The sequence below is a fragment of the Tympanuchus pallidicinctus genome, unplaced genomic scaffold (assembly GCF_026119805.1).
Source record: "Tympanuchus pallidicinctus isolate F22 unplaced genomic scaffold, pur_lepc_1.0 scaffold13, whole genome shotgun sequence".
In the NCBI taxonomy this organism is placed as follows: domain Eukaryota; kingdom Metazoa; phylum Chordata; class Aves; order Galliformes; family Phasianidae; genus Tympanuchus; species Tympanuchus pallidicinctus.
The window spans coordinates 1,577,255-1,593,202 of NW_026294648.1; the positions used below are offsets into that span (position 1 = coordinate 1,577,255).

The 15,948-nt window shown below is 42.7% G+C and overlaps 2 protein-coding genes across 10 annotated transcripts in view; both read left to right on the top strand.

The window, feature by feature from the left end:
• The window catches only part of MTM1 (myotubularin 1), a 39,994-nt gene extending 31,486 nt beyond the window's left edge, over nt 1-8,508 (top strand). For 4 of the 5 annotated variants that reach the window (XM_052673131.1, XM_052673132.1, XM_052673133.1 and 1 more), the window contains 4 exons: nt 2,728-2,820; nt 3,588-3,701; nt 4,040-4,216; nt 6,343-8,508. In XM_052673131.1, the coding sequence (XP_052529091.1) occupies nt 2,728-2,820; nt 3,588-3,701; nt 4,040-4,216; nt 6,343-6,510 (552 nt within the window). In that variant the 3' untranslated portion in view covers nt 6,511-8,508. The remainder of the gene's footprint in view (nt 1-2,727; nt 2,821-3,587; nt 3,702-4,039; nt 4,217-6,342) is intronic. The other variant, XM_052673135.1, reaches the window with a different exon arrangement.
• Nucleotides 1-15,948, top strand: part of MTMR1 (myotubularin related protein 1) — a 74,261-nt gene that overhangs the window by 32,097 nt on the left and 26,216 nt on the right. For 2 of the 5 annotated variants that reach the window (XM_052673126.1, XM_052673127.1), the window contains exons 1-3: nt 9,649-9,758; nt 12,300-12,405; nt 14,790-14,813. The gene's annotated coding sequence lies outside the window, so the exon portion shown is untranslated. Of the gene's footprint in view, nt 1-9,648; nt 9,759-9,975; nt 12,145-12,299; nt 12,406-14,789; nt 14,814-15,948 lie in introns of those variants that run through there. The other 3 variants (XM_052673130.1, XM_052673128.1, XM_052673129.1) reach the window with 3 other exon arrangements.

Below are 15,948 nucleotides of genomic sequence, written 5' to 3' on the forward strand. Positions count from 1 at the left end.
TGTCATAATAGATCTTAAAAGGTTGTCACTGGTTATATCAACTCTAGTTCTGTTCTGTCTTTTTCTGGGTATTTAAAAGATAAGGGGGAATTGTAGCTGCAGGTATTCAGCCTGTGTGTAATGCAAAGTCTGGGGCACCAGTGTGCTAGGAAACTCTTCAGCCTCTTAGCAGAACTTCTCAAATTTGGCTGCTAACCTTATTAGCAGGAGATCTTTATGAGGGAGCTGGGGAAGCAGAATGGCTGGCCAGGGGAAATGTGCCGTGTTACACAGACAGGAAGCATGAGTTGGTAGGTGTAACTTGGTGGTTCTGAGCCTTGTAATTCCAAGTGAGAAGTTTCCACACCCTCAGTAGAATTGGTTTACACAGATTATTTTGTCCTGTGGGATATTCTACAGGTATTACTTACTGTGGCTAAAATGAGGAAAATGGGCAATCTAAAAAAAAAAAAAAAAAAAAAAAAATCAAGAAATGGAAAAATACACGTCTGGGTATGTTTCCTGCCCACTTTACGTTTACAGGAGTGTCTCAGTCATTTGAAAATTCACGTATTGCTACTGAGCATGAATCACTTCAAGCATCTAAGCACGCTTAAAAGTTGGAGCAGTCTTTGATCTGTTGTTCTAAAGGTGCTTTAGAAACTCGAGGCTTTAGGAAACTTGCATTTTGGTTATTGTGAGTATCAGCTGTAATCCAGTTTTGTACCTACTTGCCTGCATCTTGTGGTGATGTGAGGTAAACCTTTGAAGTGTTCTGCTTTGGTGTAGCCTCAGGAAGCACTGGCCTGTTTTTTTAATTCTAGTTATGTTTTATCTTATCGCTGTAAAATATTAGTCATAATGCAGATAAAGTTAGACCGTGTCACTAGGGGATTTGTAGCTTAGTGCACATTGTTATGATTTAATGCTAAGCTTAAAAAAGTGTATTTCACCATTATGGATAAACTTGAATCACCTAGGATTCTGTGTTAAGCTGTTAATTTTAGTTTGGATAATCAGAGCAGTCTTTCTCTCAACAGAAAATGTTTGTCTTCTATTACTTAAGTAGGACTCTTAGACTCCTTCCAAGTAACTAGCTCAGTCTTCTGGGTCATGTCTGACTAACTGGCAGAACGAGGGTGATTTCAATAGCCTGGCTCTGCTAACAGTAATCAAATTGGTTTCTTTTCTCAACTTGCTGACTGAAGTAGTACTCTTTGGGAATGGTTAAAGCAACTCCCCTACCCATGTGCTGTTTTCTGGCAGTACTGCATATTTTGATTTGGTGCGTATTTTGATATATATTTGGTGTATTATGTATTTTGAGACATTAGGCTTATGGTTAATAATAGCTTATAAACTTCTATTTGGCTACTATGTATGTGTTTCTTTTTTGGAGTGTCTGTGGAATAGACTCATAATGCAAACAGGAGATACTTTGTTTATGCAGGCTGTGCATTGTTTGCTAGTTGTTAGAACTGAGATCAATAGTAAGAACTGGGTGTTTCAGTGACTAAAACAAGTTAGCTGATAGAAGGTTTCATGTTACCAGAGTTGCAGTTTGGATGCTGACTACTTAATTCCTGATGATATTTTCTATCACACAAGTAGTTGTGCTGTGGGAAAAGGATCCCCTACTCCAGCTTTCCTGTGTATAGTGAATGTACTGCAGGATCCAGCTTGCAACGTAACTTGCAAACTGGAATGACATTGTTCTAATTATGAATTCTATTACAAGAATTATGAGATGTGAAATAAATTACAAACAAGAAGGTACTCAGGCCCATACCAATCCTTAGCAAGATCCTCAAACTTCCAGCTGACGTGGACTTTCCTTACTGAACACATGTAAGACTGCTAATAGATATCACTTAATTTAAACTGTGAAAACTGGAGGGCAAGGAGGACCTGTTTGTGTGTTTTGCCTATAGTGCTATTCTGGTAACTTACTACTCTTGACTAACTCTGGCTACAGTCTCTCGTTTCCCTCCTTTTCCAGCCATTCAGCTCTGTTATTTCAAGTTATCTTGTGCATCATTAGATATTACAGAGAAAAGTGATGAAACCATTACAATTTGTGCCCTCAGGACATATTCTGCCTGCTATCTTACAGGCAGATTGACTGCATTGTAGTTCAACACACATGCTCTTCCTTGGTATTCTCCAGGCAAGTGTGCTCAAGTAGAGTTAGAGGAGTTGCAGAATCTGTTTCCCAATCCGTTTTCAACTATTAAATGTGAAAAGAAAGGAAATAGCTTTTACCAAACTTACTATTTTTTGTCTGTGAGGAGAATTCCTTTGATTGTTACACTGGATGCTTTCTCAGAATAAGGTGGCTCATCCAAATTTGTAAAATGTGCATTAATTTCTGTCAAGAATGTGAACATTTTTTTGAGCTCCGTTCTGTTCCCTATCTGTCTCAGGTTTTATCATCAGATTCAAGTGTGGAGATGGGCAGGGAAGATAGTGTAGATAGTTCCTATGATACAGGTTCTCCAGAGAATGCTTTAAGGATGAATAATCCTGTTTTTCCATTAACTAGCACTTTGTTTTTTAACAACAGGACATCTTTGCAATAACTTTGCAGTAGTTCCCCCAGTCTCTCCTCCATGATACAATAACTAATGCTGAAAACAGGTTGCTCTGTTACAGAAGTGGTTCTGTTCTGTTGTAAAATAAGAAACAGTTGTGTATTGGCCATAAAATGTGCTGTTTTGGTTAACAAGAGGCTCCATTGCTTCATTTCAGAGAATAGGACACGGGGATAAAAACCATGCTGATGCAGACAGGTCGCCCATCTTTCTGCAGTTTATTGACTGTGTGTGGCAGATGTCTAAGCAGGTATGTTATGCCATTCTGCAGGTGGTGAGGCTGTTAAGTGATTCCTGAATTCAAAACTCCGATCTTTACACAATCAAAAAGTATTTCAAGAGGACAGGGTACCTCTCTGCCCTATTAGAAATAGCATATTTGCTTTTAAGCCAGGCCACCTCTCTTGCCTATTTCTACAAGTGGTTATATAAGCTGTGCTTGTGCTGCTTGATATCAGGCACTGTCCACACATGCAAGGAGTGCTACTGGAGATTGTGACCAACAGCTTAGCGTAGGGCCTGCTTGCTTCATCTCATCATTTCTTGTGAAGCTGTTTCTTCAAATACCTGGACAGTGCTGTTTCATCAGAGCTTGGAAAGGAAGCTTGGGAGGTGCTGATGGTTGTGATTTAAACATGTCTTCAGTAAGCAGTGAAATGAAGCAGCCAATTTCATCTGCTTAGGGCCAGGAATTAGGAGCCAAACCTTTTTCTTGTATGATGTTGCGCTATAAAGTGTGCAGTGTGAATATCTTTCTCTCTATTACTTGTAAATCTAATCACAGTTCAGCACTGTATTCTTTTTGGAAAACAAAAGCAACTAGAACTTTGAGTGCAGAGGTCTTAATGGCTAGCTTGAGCAGGTTCACCACTTCTGAACACTTATTCTGCTATGCAGTAATGAAAGCATTATCTTTAATTTTTCTTAAATGTATTCAGACTTCTAAATGCCTTCTTTAGTTTGTAAACATTCCCTGCTTTTGCAACAAAAGAACAAATTGGCTTTTTCTGTTATTAGTTTCCTACAGCCTTTGAATTCAATGAACAGTTGCTGATTACAATCCTGGATCACTTGTACAGCTGCCGCTTTGGGACTTTCTTGTACAACAGTGAGTCTGTTAGAGAAAAAGAGGTCAGTCGTACCACTGATTGTTTCATGGCATTGCTGCATTGTCTCTAGACGATGACAAAAATGCTGACTGTATTTTGTTATATTCCTTGTATGTTAGTGTTCTTGAAGTGGCCTTTTTCCCGTTGCAGAATAGTTGCATGGTAAATGCCTTGGTTTTGGTAGCTCAAATGCTGTCGCTGTAATACTTGTGAAAAACTGTTCTATTGTATTAGAAATATTCTTAACTTACTGTGCTTCTAAGTAAATATAACTGTTATTTTTAGGCTGTAACTGTGGCTTCTTTTGGTTTTCCTGATTCTGTGCAAATGTTTACAATTCTTATTTGGATTTCTTTTCAGAAAGTGACTGAGAAGACGTTATCATTGTGGTCTTTGATAAATAGTGAAAAATCTAAGTACACCAATCCTTTTTATAGCAAAGAACTAAATCGAGCTCTCTATCCAGTAGCCAGCATGCGTCACCTGGAGCTCTGGGTCAGTTACTACATCAGGTGGAACCCAAGGATCCGGCAACAAGTAAGCAAATTGTCTGAAAAATACAAAATGTTTGAAGACTCTGGAAGTAGATTTTTGTGCTAAAACTGATATGTAGAATAGTATCTGTTATCTGCTCTTCTTTTTTTTTCTTTTTCCTAACATGCTATTTGTAAGGGCGGGAGGAGGAAAAAAGATGAAAATGCTGATTTAAGTGGTGGGGTTTTTTGTTGTTTTTTTAATCCCCCGACTCATCTCAGAACATGGAGCTGATTTCACTGCTTACTATCAAGTCATCTTCAAATTCTTCCTGTCCCCTTTCCTTGGGAGTACATTCTTAATGGCATTAGATGTTAATGGAGGGTGAATGACAAGACTTAGGGCTTATTGAACCCTGGGGAGTAGAAGTGTTGGCATCTCAAGTATGCTTCATTGCATTTGCCAGTTCTTTCTCCCTTTTCTGGCAGAGCATACGGAGCCTTTTACAAAGTAAGATGACCTTTTCAGTTAGTCTTCTACAACTGCTGTCTGTATTAATGACTTCGATAAGTTTTGGTTTATCTTATGCTAAAACTTTCACCCAACATCAACCACACTGTGTAAACACAAAAGAAAAGCTATTATTGATAATTTTACAAGGGAATCGGATTAGGAACGCTTTTATCAAATTATGTGTAAGTTTGTTCTTGATATATGAACGCTCAATCTTTGTTACAATCTCACTAAAAATCTAGGCAGTGTGGCATATAAAGATAGCATTCAGAGACTTAGTTGTCTTGCTCAACAAGCTGCATAGTTTTGAGCAGGAGAAGATAGATGGGCAATTTCTTTGACAGAAGCAGAGTTCACTATCCAGATTCTGAAATGAATCAGTTCTCAAGCAATGCAGTTCCTCTTCTGCAGCTGATCCGTATTATTTACTGCACTCCAGAGGCTATAAGAGAGCCAGACAGTATGCTGTATTTTGTTATAAGTATGTCGCCAGTTTTAATTTCAAGTTCTCATTTAAACCTTCTGTTGCTTGCTGCAGAGGATGAAGGCATTTTGTAAAAAGTGAATCCAGAGATTAAATTTAGAATGTGAAGAATTATTGTGCGTGCAAATTAGCTGTAAATCTATTTTCTAAATCTACTTTGAAATTCTCTGCCTTTATTCAGGAATGGCTTTTGGAAGTAGCTTCCTGGTAGAAATGCAGACCTCTATGATTCTCTTGCACGTGAAACTTAGGCTTCATGTTAAGTATCTTGAGTAGTGAATGTGTGGCATAAGTCAGTTTTTGAGATGACCGTGTTAGTGCTGTGACAGAAGCATGCTGGGGATCAGACTTGTGTCTAGTGAAGAGTCTGGTCTGCCACAAGCAGCATCATTAATCCTACGTCTCTCATCCTGCTACTAGCTAGATTCAGTCATTGATCATACTTCCACATCTGCTTCAGTATTTATAACCTCCCTTATCTGAGGGCCAAGGGAATGCTGCGTGTGAGACTCAGTGATTCAGCTGATTTTGAACTGGTAGTATATTTACATTTGCTCCTGCAACTTTGTTGTAATAACTCTGAGAGGTTAATTGAGAAACGGTGGCAACTCCTTCACTGGTAGCTAGAACAAAGTAAGCTCTGCTATGAGCATCTGTGTGAAGTAAGCTAAGCTAAAATAGGTATCGTTAAGGTACTCAGGCTGTGAGCAGTGTGGTGTGCTCTGAGAAGTCACAAAGTTATGCCTTTATTTTATTCATTTACACACAGTTGCAAAGTTACTATTTAAGCACTGAAGTAAACTTTAACAGTGAGGGTAATTACATAAACTGAAGATTTCATCTTCATCTGATCAGCAGAGCCAAAGATCTTCAGTCTGGCTAACCATTTTTTTGGGGAAGACAACATTTCAACTCTGCAATCTAAAACCTTTTAAGTCAAGAAGGGAAAAGCTGTGGAGAGGATAATCATGTCCATATAAACACACCCTATTAGATAGTAATTGCTGGGAAATTCTGACCAATTTTTGAGGAAGAGCTAGATTTTCCTTTGGATGAAAACAGTTTGAACCCAGAGGGCTCTTGTGTTATAGAAATAAAATAGGTTGGTAATCCAAGAAGACAAATATTAGAGCATCTTGTGTAGATGTACTTGGACTACAGTGATAAAGGACTGACGCAGATCTCTTCCTAGCAGCCGAATCCAGTGGAGCAGCGTTACATGGAGCTCCTTGCATTGCGAGATGATTATATGAGGAGACTTGAAGAACTGCAGATCACAAATAACTCTAAGATATCCAACTCATCGGCCTCGTCAACGTCTCCCTCACAAATGATGTCCCAAGTACAAACACAGTTTTGAAGAAAACGCTGGCTTCTTTCTATATCGTAACAGCAAGTGGTGCTTAACATAGATCTAGAGTATAAAGAAGAGTATTTTAATGCCTTACGTTAGATTGTCCTAACAAAGTATTTTGGACTGTCTTCATTTGAGGAGGACTTCAGAACAAAAGCAGCTCTTCCATTACGTGCCTTTCGGAACCTGTAAGCTGGGAACAGGAATAATCAACTGGTAGTCATGGAGTACTTTAGAGTTATTCTGGAAAGCCTGGTACAGTTTGAAATGAAATTGATTTATTGTTTTCGTAAGAATGCTTTAATTTATTATGCTGTAGGTCTGTTCTTCCTGCAAGGGAATTCATGCTCAGTCTTGGATGTTGTGAATAAAGCACACTAACACAAAGAGGAATATTCACACCGTGTGGAAGCAGCCATGTGTCCATTCCTGCGAGGAATACGGCTGAGGACTTCGTGAGCCAGAAATAAATTACATGGCAAGATTTCAGAGAGAAGTTAAAAAGTTTAAAATGCTCTGGTTGTGTGAGAAATCCAGATTTTCCTGCCTCAAAATAAATGAAAAGATGGAAGGATATACTTTTAATTTAACAGTGCAGATAGCCCCGTAGGTATTAAAAGAAATTATTTTTTTATTGTATTTTTTTAACAGATGACAGTTGCTCTGGATTCTGAGAGGTCCTGTTTGGGTTAACTGCTGAGCATTGCAGTATATTACAAATTATCACTGTTGGCTGCGTTGGCTTTTTGGATTAATACAGGACAAAACATTTCTAAATAAGGTTTATATAATTAAAAACAGATCCACAGGGACATTACTTAAATATCCAGCAACAGCCATCGTGTTGAAGCTTGAGTACGTCTTATAAAAATAAATGTGCCTGTTCAGAGGAGCTTTTATACCAAAGTAGGCAAAAGAAGAAAATACATCAGTTCTGAATACTGTTGAAAACTTGTAAATTTATAGTTTGCCATTCAGTGTATATTTAACTTTTGTTTAATGAATTTATTCTTAAATATTTAAAGGACTTCAGTATACGAGATTTGCATATAGTGTGTGCACTTACACTGAACCTTCCACTGAGTTCTAGTTTTTGGTCTTCATTTCAGAGGCATTTTGTAAACCTTTAACTTGTTCTTTTCAGGTATTTTTTAATAGTTGCAAGCATTTCTTATGACAGACAGACCTTGCTACTTGATATTTAATTAGGATTTTGCATATTCTCATAAGTTTAATGATATTCAAGCAATCCAGGAAATTTTGCAATTCTGAATTTGTGGAGGACTCTGATGTTGTTGTTTTAAATGAAATGTCCTGATGCTTGAGGCTTCTGTCACTGTAAATTACTGTACATGCGGTGGGTTTTGATCAGCAGGATATAATAGTATTATATATAAATTAAGTTTTGTGTAAGTATACATAATATAGTTTATTAGAAATTCTGCGAGATTATAATGTGTAAATATTTTGCATATGAAGAGTAAGTTTAAAGTGATAATTCCATAGAGTCAAACTTTAGAGGACATCTGAGTATTTTTAGGAACAGTATTTTTTCAAAGGAATAAAGGTGTACTGCCTCTTGATTTGCTTCAGTATATACACTGAGTTGCACTTTTTCTTCAGGGAAGCTCAGAGCATACTGCATGTGTGTTCTAAATGCATATGATTATTTTTGTCCTCTAAATTTCATTCTCCCTTCTGTATCTTTCACTGTGTTTCCAAAATAACATGAAACGCCATGATCCCAAAGCTTGGCTTGTTGAGATGGACGTGATACATTTATTTCAGAGGAAGGAAGATACTCAGTTGAGATACACTTTTGGAAGCTATGCATACTCTGGTATCTTGCCTTTTACTTGTAGTTTGTGTATGTACTCAGAACATATAGATAAAGCTAATTTTATTAGAATGTTTAATGTTTCTGTATTTGAGTTGAATATGTTGGTGACATCTCTGAGCAGTGTGGGGAAGTTTGGAAAATACAATTTTACTGTGTAAACACTACATGATAACCTATGGCTGTGGGGAAGTGTGATATAACAGAAGGGATCTTAATGCACTTTGTTCATTACATATCTTCGATTATTCATATGACTCGTTTGGTTGAATACCATTTTTAGAAGCTCTCTAGCATAGCTGTATTTGGGCTTTTTTATTTTAAGTTTGCAGATAAGGTACTACTACTTAATTCTGCTTTGTCATGGTAACGTTAATTACACAAACATAAGGATGTTTTTAATCCAATACCTTCTGGAAAATGCTACTCGAGAACTGTGGTGAATGTAAGCTCAGAAATGGATCAGTGCTAACAGGAAGCTCCTTTCCATTTAAACGAGCGGAACGGGCTGTCATTCTGCCGAGTGACGCCAGCAGATCCACCTGTGTGTACGGCTGCCGTGCTGCTCGGCTTTGCGAGGCAGCTGCCTGTTACCTTCCTGCTGCAGCTGTGCGAGCCTGGGCCGGGCAGCGGGAAGCTCCCGAGGAACAGGAGATGGGCAACGACTGCCTGCTGGGCAGGAGAGCTGGGCTGTAAAGGGGCAGCAGCTACAGCTCCCAGCTCTGTGAAATGCTGCTCTGAGCTCTGGTCTTTGTTTTTGTTCTACTTTTTGTCACCCTGGTTTGTACTGGAAGACACTGCAGAATGCCTTCTTGCTTTGCTGCGTGCCTCGGCCATCGCAGCATCGCCGTTATGAGTGAACCTGTGGACAATTTGCCCGCTACCTCCGGTGGAAGTACGTCTGAGCTCTGCCTTCGGCTCGCTTCGTGCGCTGTTGTTCCTTCGCTCTGCCTTCGCGTCACGCTTTTGATCCTAGGCGACGACGGAGCCGCGGCGGGGCAGGAGGAGCTCCTGGGCTCCGTCTGCTCCGTACGTGCGCGGAGAAAAGCAATAAGGGTTTCTCTTTCCGCCCGCTCGCCTCCTCGGCCGCTTCCCTCGGCCCAGCCTGCCCCGCTCCGCCCGGCGCCGCCTTCCCGCTCCGCGCGGAGCCACCGCCCGCCCTCGCGGCGCCGCGGAGGCCTATGGGTAAGCCCGGCTGTCGGGTGACAGCTCTCGGCCGGGGCCCGGGCTGAGGCGGCGGGGCCGGGAGGGAGGCCGCCATCCCGGCGGCGCGGGGCGTCCCGCCGGCGGCCGGAACTATGGAGCGGGCGGCGGCCGGGCCGGGGGCCGAGAGCGGAGTCGCGAGCCGGCGGGCCGCGCGGGCGGGGGCGGCGGCGGGGGCCGCATCGCGGCAGGCCAGCGGCGAGACGCTGGACAGGTGAGCGGCGGGCGGGCGGCGCGCTGCGACTCCGAGCTCCGGCACCGCGGCCTGCTGTGCCGTGCGATGCGGCGCCGCGGCCTCCCGGCCCTCCTCCTGCCGCCGGGCCTGGGACCGGCGCTCGGACGGCGCTTCCAGTCTGCGCCTTCACGTTCGTGTCTCCGCGCTAACAAACGCCTCCTCCGCGCGCCGGCCCGCTCAAAGTTCCGTGCCCGCGGCTGGGTGCTGGTCGCGATCAGCGTCATCGGGCCGGAAAGGCTGGGGCTGCCTGTGGGATTTTGGCTGGGATTTGGGGAACCTGCGGAACTTTCCTGAGGCGGTTTTCCTTTGGCAGCCGTTGTTTCACGGTGGGCGGGCAGGCGCAGAGCTCGGCTGAAACAGAGCGGGACTAAATGGAATTCCCCGGGATGAGGGAGAGAAAAGTTAGGAATAATGCCGAGGTTCCATCTCTGTGTTCCGTCGCTTTTCTTTTAGGAGAAACCTCGACGTTCTAGGAAAGCTGGAAATCCTTGCTAAGAAGTCTGTCACTCAAGTACACATCCGTTATTCCTTGCTTTCATGTTTCTTATCTGAACTTTTTATCTGCCCAGAGGGGCTGTGGATGCCCCGTCCATCCCTGGAGGTGCTCAAAGCCAGGTTGGATGGGGCCCTGGGCAGCCTGGGCTGCTGTGAAATGTGGATGTTGGTGGCCCTGCCTGTGGCGGGGGGTTGGAGATTTGTGATCCTTGAGGTCTCTTCCAACCTGGGCCATTCTGTGATTTTCCTCTCCCCCTTGTTGAGCCCTGGACCAGTCTCAGTGCGGCTATGGCCGTACCGCAGTGAGGCACAATGTGACCTGGCACTGCTCTGCCCACAGCACTGAGCCGCACTGCCGGGCTGTGCCGCACCAGGGCCAGGCACCTGCACACCTGCTCTGCCAGCACGGACGTAGCGGGGCTTGCCACAGATCTGCTGTTGAGAAATCTTCTGAAGTAACAAGTAAATGCTCCTTTGGAAACAAGCTTAGACTAACCCTAAAGAGGTATAGCAGAAATCAAGAGGTGGGAAGGAAGGTGAAATGAAGAAGCTCAGCTCCTAAGATTTGTCAGAAAAGCTCTTAAAGATCTTTAATTTCTGGCTATATGCACCTGCCTATCCTAGCAGATAGTGTGAGGAAAGGCCTCTGGCTGTGCAGGGTTTGTAATCTTGTGCTGTCATCCCACCTGCCAGACATCCCAGTTGTGTGTGTGTTCTGCTGGGTATGTGTACAGAGTGGTTGCTTCTGTGTCACACAATGCTCAGATTGTGAATTAATTTCAAAAATGAATTTAAAAATTCGGTTTACGTTTGACTTGGGAATGTTCTTTGTATCTGCACAAGTGCCTAGCGAACCTGTGTGGAGGAGTGGCAATTATCTCCTGTACGAGCTGAGCCTGCAGTGGCTGCAGGTTCCCCAGCCTCCCCGGCTTCCTGTGGGGCAGGCCCGCTTTGGGGCAGTGCTGCTGCACCTCTCCATGGCTGGCAGCTGCTCCCTGCTGCTGGCATTCTGAAACTTGTAAGCCACGCTGGTTCCAGCAGCTGCTCTCCAAATGCATCATCTCAGGTTCAGTGCAGTTCTACTGTTCAGATGCATTGTCTGTAGGGTTCTTGTAGACATCTGAGAGTGGGAAAGCCAGTCTTTAACATTATTTGGAGATTATTATATGAATATATAAAAATGTGGCTAAATTAGAAACTGCCCTTTAGGAAACATGTATTTTCTATGTCCGCTGTTAGTATAGAATGCAACACTGCAGTAGTCTGCCGTTTTAAATGCTAGCATAGAGTGGTTTAATTTTCAGTAGGATTTACTGAACAATCAGGAAATAGCGGTAAAGGTGAGTATGAGGAGTTTCCTGTTAGTTATCCAATTCATTCCATGGATGGCTCTGAGAAAAAAAAAGCATGAATGTTGGAAAAAGAACTGTACTTGGGTAAGGAAGCCAACATTTTTATAAGGCCGAGGCCCATATGCACGCTTTTGGCCCTCTGACAGCTTTACATTTCTGATAACATCCAGTGACATTCTTTTACCTCCTTTGTTTGCTGAAATAATTGCGTTCTGCCCACACAGAAACCTGATTTGTATAGTGTTAACACTCATGTATGGCCTTGTTTTGTATTGCTGTGCCTTGCTATTCTCAATATACATTTTGAATGTGTATGATAAGTGTTGAGTCACGGCCTGAAGCACTGATGGAGCACCTGGGGAGAGGACCTGGTCAGCCCTGGGAGCACAGTTGAAGGCAGTTCAGCTGTGCAGCAGGAAGGGGTGGAGCCTGGCTGCACCTCACTTGGGAGAAGGTTCTCTGGTTGGAGATTCTTCCTTTGGGGAGTCTGTCCTGTGAGCCTAGATCTTCAGAGATGGGTGAGCGCTTTTGAGTGAGCACTTTTCCTTTGTAGCACCATTTTATCTGCCCCGGTCCTTTGCTGTTCCGCTCCTGTACTGCCTCGCCACTGTGCTGACCTTTTTGATTGTAACAGAGTAATTGTTAAACGGCATGAAATGTTCTGTTTCTGTAGCCCTACGGGATCACACGTTGAATGGTGCAAACAGCTGATAGCTGCAACCATTTCCAGTCAGATCTCTGGGGCTGTCCCTTCGGAAGGTGTGTCCAGAGACTACCGGGTAAGTGAGCCCTGAGCAGCGTTCGTTTGGTCTGGATAAGGGTGGGTGGTCAGGAAAGCCCTTGCTGGGTGGTGAGTGCTTCATTGATCTCGGAATGGTTCACAACTAGAAGTGTCTCGTTTGTGCATAGGAATCTTTTGAATCTGTTCTATGTCTTCCTCCATAGTTGGAGCATTGGCATTGAAGTGTGCAGGAGAACAAAAAGCTGTTCTGAATGAAACGCAAAGAATGACTTGGCTTTCTTTTTGATTACTACATTAAACAAAACAACAAAAACAGCTAAAGTGAATTAATTTGTAGGCTGAAATTGCTTTGTGTCATTTGGAGTACCAAACTGATCTCACTGGATTTCACCAGAAATAAATAAGTGCATATGTCTTCATTACTGTTTGAAGAACATGATAATATTTTATCATTTTTCATTGGATTTGACCAAAGAGAGAGAAATTAATGTGAAACTAAACAGCACCTTTTTTTGTTCCTTCCTGGCAGTGTTTTTGTCATTAATGATTGCAGAGCATACCTTACCTGATGGGTTCCGTTATGCTTTTTACACCTGTTCTTTTGTGCTCGTTTGCTGTTTCCAGTATGGAGGCAGTTAATTGAGCTTGTTTGAGAACATGACAAGTCACCTGTGTGAACAAAGACAGGCTGCTGCTATCTGGTGCAGAGTGTTCTTCTTGCTTTTGTCCTACATTTAGAAGAATTTGATATTGGTGTAAAATGACCAGATGAAAATGTTACTGTTCTTATTTTTAACTAGATTTGAAGTCATTTGCTAATAAACTCTGTGCTTAAAAGTTTGCTGTCCAGCACCAGTGTATTTTAGGTTCTGTGACTGCAGGTGAGAATCTGCCCATTCTTGAAGATGAATTCCACGATATTTCTGACCACAGTCTGTTTAAAAACTCCCTTCAGAGGGCTTGGTGTCACTGGCACTGTCAGCTCCTTAGCCTTATGAGGGATGGGCAGCTCTCAGGTCAAGGGTAAAATCTTGGGCAGAACACCGTGGGACACTGCATTACAGCTGGCAGAGTTGTCTGTGCCATGCAGATGAAGGACTTTGTAGTAAAATGCAAGTGTGTAAGCTTGGTGCTCAGTTTATCTCTGAGTTATATGGCATTCCTCTGGAGTAAAGAGTGCTTTTGTATTCTGAGTAGCTTCATTCTCTGTTACAAATTCACCTTAAGTGGACTGAGTCTTTTGAGGCCTGATTAGATGTGTTTATCACTGTTTCTTGAAACAAAGGAACAAAAAATAATAAGCCTTCTGATATTTAGAATTTCTGTGGGAGGGAAAAAAAAAAAAGAAAAAAGTATTTGCCATTATTGTATTGCTGTGATTTGAGCTCTCTTATTCGTGCATAATCCCCTATAATTTTTTGTCGTAGAATTTCTTTGTTTAAATTCAGGACCTGAATCTTGTCCGTGCGTTAGGAAAGGCTTTTCTTTGTGTTTAGTATTTGTGGAGGTTCAGTGGTGCTGCAGGTGCTTTGTCAATGCTGCTATCACCTCTGTGGGTAGCATCGATCCAGAAAAACTGGTGCTGTACATTCAGTGTTAAGAAACGAGCACAGAGTCCTCATCTTTAGGAAAAAAGTGGGTGACATTGGTTCAACAGTAAGAAACGGTCCCACCTGGTGAGTGCTGAGTGAGCTGGGAGCTGCAGGGTGGTGTGGGGCTCTGCCTGGCAGTGCTGCTGCAGGAGGCACTGCTGTGCTTGGAAGTCACACAGGTAGCAGCAGCTGGGTGCAGCTGCCTTCAGAAATGAGCTGACTGTGAGAGTGGTGAGGTGCTGGAAGAGCTGCCCAGAGAGGCTGTGATGCCCCGTCCATCCCTGGAGGTGTTCAAGGCCAGGTTGGATGGGGCCCTGGGCAGCCTGGGCTGCTATGAAATGTGGAGGTTGGTGGCCCTGCCTGTGGCGGGGGATTGGAGATTTGTGATCCTTGAGGTCCCTTCCAACCCGGGCCATTCTGTGATTTCTAATGAAGAGCTGCAGCTGTTTTGCTGTTAGAATCCAAAAGATGTGTGGATTGTATTTTGTCATTGTTACTGCAGGCTTGTTATTTGCACCTTGGAGGATTACTGGATTACTCTTGTCGCAGTAGCACTGACTAAAAGAGTGATTAGGAGTAAATTTTTCATAGGAATTTGGCGTTTGTTTCAGCACTCAATGGAAGTGGCTGGCATACTTTCAGAGCAAAATAATTCTGCAAAGTTGGAGCTGCTATATGTACATAGGGCTCTTTTGTTTTGCTTTTAAATTCAACGGTAATGAATATGCTTGGAAGTAGAGTTCTCTTGAAAATCTGTCGAACGCTGTGATATCTTTAATGAATGAAAGCTGTGCTTTTGTTGTATAACATGTTATATTTTAACTAACAGGTGTACAGGAGGCCTGATATTCGGGTAAGGTTACCTGTGGCAAGTAGTAAAACGGCCTCCTGCCTGTTTGTCCTTTGTGCTGTGTGACATCCTGGTGTGTCGAGTGCTCTTTACTTCGTTGATGGTTTTTATGAATCACTCAGGCCATGTTTCTGTGCAGTGCAGCAGCTTCTTTGCCACTGAAATGCTTCATATCCGTTACTGTGCTTCCATGAGCAATAAAAGTCAACGTGTGGGAAAGCAGCGTATTTAAATTACGTTACAAACGTGCAACACTAACTTTATTTCTATCGCATTAATTGTGACAAAACGGATGCTTGCAGCTGAGGCTTACGTGCTTCTGACTGCTGAGTGCTGTATGAGCATCTCTGGGGTAGTGTCTGCATTACAGAGTGTTAGTGGATGAAAGCGTTGCATCTCTGTCCAGTCTGCTTAAGGAAGATTCAATTCACACTTGCTTTTGTACGTGTGCTACCTCAGTGCCTCAGTCCTGTTGTAGAGTGGGAGGTTGGGTTGGAAGTTGGATGCGGGTGCACCGACCTGCATCTTTTTAATGACAATTTTGTAGGTCTTGCCTATTCTTCATTGTTTTCCTGTCCCTCTCAGTAGTGTGTATAGAGTGAGGGAAGATCTGGACCGCGTTCTGACATTGTTCATGAGATGTGTCTGTGCTTTTATTCAGACAAAGAGCTCTTGTTTGGTCTCGCACCAGCAGATGAAGTCTGAATGATGTCTTATTCCTTGTTTACATGTTGAAAATGATGTGTTTAGTCAACGCTCACAAGTTGATTTTTTTTTTTTAATGAAGGCTCTTGAAATAATTGGTGTGGGATGAGTAACAAAAATGGACTGTTTTCCATTGGTTTTTCGTAGCCCTTTGTAAGGGCTTTGATCCTAGAGTGGTCTGCTGTGCTTCTCTCTCCTTCACTGCTTGACAGTCTGTTGGTGTGTTTTGTTGGTCCTTTTCCTAGTTTTCTCTCAGGGATCCCTGTGCCTACTTTAGTTTCAGAGGCAAGGTTTGTACTGTTGAATGTAAGCAATTTCCATTTACCAGAACTCAGTGGATGCTTAGATGCCAGGAATTCTTCTCTTACAAAGTTTTTTTTTTACCAGTGAAGACATTTTAAGCACTTGTAGTGTCCAGATTATCAGAAGATAT